General features: G+C 40.2%; 1 protein-coding gene across 23 annotated transcripts in view; it reads left to right on the top strand.

Annotated features, from left to right (window-relative positions):
* neb (nebulin) overlaps positions 1–6,166 on the top strand; it is a 270,517-nt gene that overhangs the window by 46,932 nt on the left and 217,419 nt on the right. For all 23 annotated transcript variants that reach the window (XM_043694176.1, XM_043694181.1, XM_043694178.1 and 20 more), the window contains 2 exons: positions 640–747; positions 4,259–4,372. In XM_043694176.1, coding sequence (XP_043550111.1) covers positions 640–747; positions 4,259–4,372 — 222 coding nt within the window. The remainder of the gene's footprint in view (positions 1–639; positions 748–4,258; positions 4,373–6,166) is intronic.

Raw genomic sequence — 6,166 nt, 5'->3', positions numbered from 1 at the left:
GCGGAGGAGCGGGAAGTGGAAGAGATGCGGTGGAGGGCATCGTCGACCACGTCGGGGGGGAAATTGCGGTCCTTGAAGAAGGAGGACATCTGGGTTGTGCGTTGTACCTGGGTTGTACCTATCACCCTCACCTTGACCTCTTTCCACCTATCACATTTCCGACGCCCCTCCCCCAAGTCCCTCCTCCCTACCTTTTATCTTAGCCTGCTGGACAAACTTTCCCCATTCCTGAAGAAGGGCTTATGCCCGAAACGTCGATTCTCCTGTTCCCTGGATGCTGTCTGACCTGCTGCGCTTTTCCAGCAACACATTTCCAGCTCAGAAGGGGGAGGCCTTGCGTTGGGTGGACTGAGGCCTCAGCTGTGGACATCAAACACAGTATGGTGACTGAGGTGAGATCTAGCCCTGGGATTGCCCTAATATGCCTAATAATGGCCTCAATTGGCTACACATAAGTTGTAGGATGAGTAGATCCTGTGCCCTCTACCTGACCCTTTTGGAAAATGGTTTGGGATTGGAAAAATGCTGACAAAATGGTAGCTAAGGGATGGGAAATCCTGGTCATCCCCAATTCAATCTTCCCCCAACACACTTTGTAAGATTGGCTATTACATTTATTATTTGTTTCTTTCTTGCTAGAATTGTTACAACTATGACTGGAACAGAGAAAAAGCCAAACATTGCAACATCAGAGAGGATTCAATCCCTGTTGTTGCAGCAAAGGCACATGCAGAGATTGCAAGTGATGTAAGTAATCCTGGGTGATGTTTAACCTCAATATTTGGAGCCAAGTGGAAAATTCTTTGAAAAAGCAATCAACAAAGAGGTGCTGTCACAGGGCACCATGCTGACCACAAGAAGTTGAGGTTAATAGGTTAGATGCATTTCAGGATGAGCGAGATAAACAGACAGGGGAGAATGGGAATGAATGACCATACTGGTGGGGTTAAGTGAAACAGAGATGGAAGATTTCGTTCAAATCTATGAGATGAATGCTTTCTCTGTTTACTGGCTCTAAGGGACAAATCAGATTTTTGTAGGTTTGATTTGTAAAACTATGTGTTTGTAATAATTGCGGATTTTAATGTTCCACACATTGACTGGGACTGCCATAGTATTTAAGGTTTGGATGGTGAGGAATTTGTTAAATGTATTCAAGAAAATTACTTTATTAACATATAAGTGTTCCTACCAGGGAAGGAACAAAACTTGATCTTCTCTTGGGAAGTAAGACAGGGCAAGTAACTGACGTGTTAGTGGTCATAATTCTATTAGTTTTTAAATAGTTATGGAAAAGGATAAGCTTTCCATAAAAGTCAAAGTTCTTAATTGGTGTAAGGCAAATTTTAATAGTATGAGACAAGAACTTTCAAAAGTTGATTGGAGTAGACTGTTCACAGTAAAGTTAAAGGAACGACAGACAACAAGGAGACTTTCAAAAGTGTGATAATAAGAGTTCAGATGTATTTGTTCCTGTTAGAGTGAAAGGTAAGGCTGGTAAGATTAGGGAATAATGGATGAATAAAGATATTGAGGTTCTAGTCAAGGATAAAAAAGAATCATATGTTAGATATAGACAGCTGAGATCAAATGAATCTCTTAAAGCGTATAAAAGACATAGGGTTATTCTTAAGAGGGAATTCAGAAAGGCAAAGAGGGATATGAGAGAGCCTTGGTAGATAGGGTTAAGCATAATCCAAAGAGCAAAAGAGCAACTGGAGAGAGAGTAGAACCTCTTAAAGATCAACTAGGTTGTCATTGTGTTGAACCTCAACATGTGAGAAAGATATTAAATGAATACTTTTTGGTCAACTTTTACTGTAGAAAGAAATGGAGGCTAGAGAACTCAGAGAAATAAATATCGATGTTTTGAAAACTGTTCACTTTATAGAAGAGGAAGTGCTGGAATTTTTAGAAAACATAAAGGTGGATAAATCTCTGAGATATGACCTAGAGTATCCCAGGATGTTGTGAGAAGTTTGGGAGGAAATTGTGGCGTCTCAGGAGAAATATTTGTGTTATCTATAACCACAAGTGAGGACTGGAAGGTAGCTAATGTTGTGCCTTTATTTAAGAAAGTTTGTAAGGCGAAGCCTTGGAACTATAAACCTGTGAGTCTGACATCATTGGTGAAGAAGTTGGTGGAAGTGATTCTGAAAGATAGAAATCACATGCATTTGGAGAGGCAAGGACTGTTAGGGATAGCCAGATGGTTTTTATGTGAGGGAAATCATGTCTCACAAACTTGATTGTGTTTTTTGAGAAAGTGACCAAAAACTTGAGGACAGAGCGATAGATGTTGCTTAGTTGGACTTTACTAAAGCCTTTTATGAGGTTCAGCATGGTAGAATAATTGGTAAAGTTAGATCACATGGAATTGAGGGTGAGTTTACCAATTGGATACAAAATTGGCTTGATGGTAGGAGATAGAGGGTGGTGGCGCAGGGATTTTTTTGGACTGTAGACCTGTAGCCCGGGGAGTTCCACAAGGATTGGCACTGGGTCCTTTTTTTATTTGTCATTTATATAAATGATTTTGATGAGAATATAGATGGCATCGTTAGTAAGTTTGCAGATGAGACCAAAATCAGTGGCATAGTGGACAGTGAAGAAGATTATCTAAGATTACCAAAGAGATTTTGATAAATTAGGTAAGTGGACTGAGGTGCAGCAAATGAAGTTTAATTTGGATAAATGTGAGGTATTGCATTTAAAACAAACAAGGCTTATACAGTTAATGGTGGAAACCTGGATAGTGTTGTAGAACAGAAAGACCTAGGGGTCCAGATAAATTTCAAAATATTTTGTATGTCATAGGCAGACAGGATGGCTGAGAAGGCATTTAGTATGCTTGCCTTCATTGCTCAGACCTTTGAGTAAAGAACGTAGAACATAGAACAGTACAGCACAGTATAGGCCCTTCGGTCCTTGATGTTATGCGAGTGTTCTATCTTACTGTAAGATCAGACTAACCTACGTACCCTTCAGTGTACTGACTTCCATGTGCCATAGGAATTGGGATGTCATGTTGAAGTTATATGGAATGTTAGTGAGGCCTCTTCTGGACTGTTGTATGCAGTTCTGGATGTCCTTAATAGGAAGAATATAATTAAAGTGATTTTAGAAAAGATTCAGAAAAGATTTACCAGGATGTTGTTGGGAATGGAGGGTTTGAGTTATAAAAATACTTTGGGACTTTTTTCACTGGAGTGTAGGAGGTTGAGGCATGACTTTGTAGGGGTTTATAAAATCATGAGGGGCATAGATAAGATGAATTGCAAATTATTTTCCTGAAGATGGGGTAAGTTCAAACCTAGGGTTTTTTTAAGGTGAGAGGAAAAAGATTTAAAAGAACCTGAGGGGCTACTTGTTTACACAGAATGGTTACTGTGTGAAATGAACTGCTGGAGGAAGTAATGAATGTAGGCACAGTTACAACATTTAAAAGACATTTGGATAAGTACATGAATAGGACAGGTTTGGAGGGATATGGACCAAATGCAGGCAGAAAGGACTAGTTTAGGACTAGGGACATGGTTGTGGACTAGTTGGACTGAAGGGTCTGTTTCCATGCAGTATGACTCTATGACTCTCTGCTAGTTTTGCATTAGGTCATTTTTCATGGATGTGGGTTTGTTCACTGAGCTGGGAGGTTCATTTCCAAACGTTTTGTCACCCTACTAGGTAACATCTTCAGTGGGCCTCAGGCGAAGCAGTGTACGTGATTCCTGCTTTCTATTTATATGTTTGGGTTGGTGATGTTATTTCCTGGTTGGTGGTTCACCATAGGAAATAACATCACCAACCCAAAGAAACCCAAACATATAAATAGAAAGCAGGAATCATGTACGCTGCTTCGCATGAGACCCACCTGAAAATGTTACCTAGTAGGATGACGTAACATCTGGAAATGAACCTCCCAGCTCAGCAAGCAAACCTACATCCAGAACCTCAACCTGAGCTGCAAATCCTCTCAAAACTCATCATTTTTCATGTATACAACCATTATGTGGGAAATGTACTTGTTCATTGAAGTTGGAAATGAGAGGCATCTTTAACACAGAAAAGAAAGAACTTTGTTTTGTGTTAAACTGTAAAATGTCTTCCCAGAATACTCTAATAATCTTGAAACTGATAATGGCTATTAAAATGGAATTAATGTTTGATTTCTTTTCAACTAATCTTCTCACTTGATACTCTTAAATAAAGTACCGAAATGAAATTCTCACCTTATTAACTCTCAGTGTCTACCTTTCAGGTCAAATATAAAAAAAACTATGAAAAGGCTCGTGGGAAGCATATCGGAGCTCGCTCAATAGAGGATGATCCTAAGATCTTACACTCTGTGCATGTGGCAAAGATGCAGAGTGAGGTGAGCAAAAATTCTGACTGGAAGGATTCAAATGTGGACTTTAAACAAGAAAATAGCATGAGAAGCAAAACATTAAAACAAATAAAATAGCGCACTATTCGACCATTTGGACAATCAAACCTGTTCTGCCATTCAGTAAGATCATAGCTGGTCTGCCTGTGTCTCAAATTCCACTTTCCCTTCTATTCATGATAACCTTTGATTCCCTTGCCCAACAAGAATCATCAACACCTCCGACTTAAAAATATCCAATGACCTCGCCTGTACTGCTTTCTGAGGCAGAGAATTCCAAAGCTGCACAACCCTTTGAGATAAATTTAAATTCCTAACATTTCCATCTCAAATGAACAACTCTTAAGTTTAGTACAGTGCCACTTAGTTCTGCACTCATCCTAAAGAGAAAACATTCTTTTCACATCTATTTTGTCAGAACTATTCACTATCCTGTATTTTTTCCATTAAGACACTCCTTACTCTTAGAGTCATAGAGTTGTACAGCACAGAAACAGACCCTTTGGTTCAACATGCCAACCAGATATCTTAAATTAATCTAGTCCCATTTGCCAGCACTTGGCCCATATGCCTTTAAATCCTTCCTATTTATATACCCATCCAGATGCCTCTTGAATGTTGTAATTGTACCAGCTTCCACCATCTCCTCTGGCAGCTAAATTCATACATGTACCACCCTTTGCGTGAAAAAGTTACCCCTAAGTCACTTTTAAATCTTTTCTCTTCCCACCGTAAACCTATGCCCTCTAGTTTTGGACTCCTTCACCCTGAGAACAAGACCTTTACTATTCAACCTATCTATGCCCATCATGATTTTATAAACCTCGATAAGGTCACCCCTCAGCTTCTGACACTCCAGGGAAAACAGCCCCAGCCTATTCAGCCTCTCCCTATTGCTCAAACCTTCCAACTCTTGCAACATCCTTGTAAATCTTTTCTGAACCCTTTCAAGCTTCATAACTCCAGTGGAAACAAGCCCATCCTGTCCAACTTAACCTTTTGAGACATGTTGAAGGGTATTCAAGAAGAAGGGAAAGTTTGAGGAGATGATAGCTTTCAAGGACACTGGGGTCAACGTGACATGCAAATGAAGGCTGATGGATTAATTATCCATAGTCCTTTTGCTGGCCTCCTTAGCCAAGCACCAAACTCACTGCACGCAAGGTGTGCTTTAATACTTTTGCAAGCGTTTGCACGTGGATACAATTTTGCTGTTGACTTACAACATAAAGCCTACCGACACCTTAAAGGCATGCCTCAACCAGAACTGCAAAGTTGAGAATGTCACATTAATCAAAACAGATTAATATCAAAAAAGTTATCCCTCTGGACAGTAAACTTAATACCAAAGTTTTTATTTCAGGTTGTAGTTGAATGAGCCCCAAATCTCCTCAATTCCCAGACCAGTTTGTCTATTTTCCTGTAACTCTGATTTCTATTTGACAGGTTGAGGTCAAGGACTGATAGCTTGGCACCAAAAGATGGTGCAAATGCATTTGGGTTTAACATTTCAAAAGCCAAATTCAGTTGTTGATATAATCAATCAGAAAAATGTGTTGCTGGAAAAGCGCAGCAGGTCAGGCAGCATTCAAGGAGAAGGAGAATCGACATTTCGGGCATAAAACCTTCTTCAGGAATGAGGAAGGTGTGCCAAGCAGGCTAAGATAAAAGGTAGGGAGGAGGAACTTGTGGGAGGGGCGTTGGGAATGCGATAGGTGGAAGGAGGTTAAGGTGAGGGTGATAGGCCGGAGAGGGGGTGGGGGCGGAGAGGTCGGGAAGAAG

The sequence above is a fragment of the Chiloscyllium plagiosum genome, chromosome 7, assembly GCF_004010195.1.
Source record: "Chiloscyllium plagiosum isolate BGI_BamShark_2017 chromosome 7, ASM401019v2, whole genome shotgun sequence".
NCBI classification, from domain to species: Eukaryota; Metazoa; Chordata; class Chondrichthyes; order Orectolobiformes; family Hemiscylliidae; genus Chiloscyllium; species Chiloscyllium plagiosum.
This window is presented reverse-complemented; position numbering and strand designations above follow the sequence as displayed.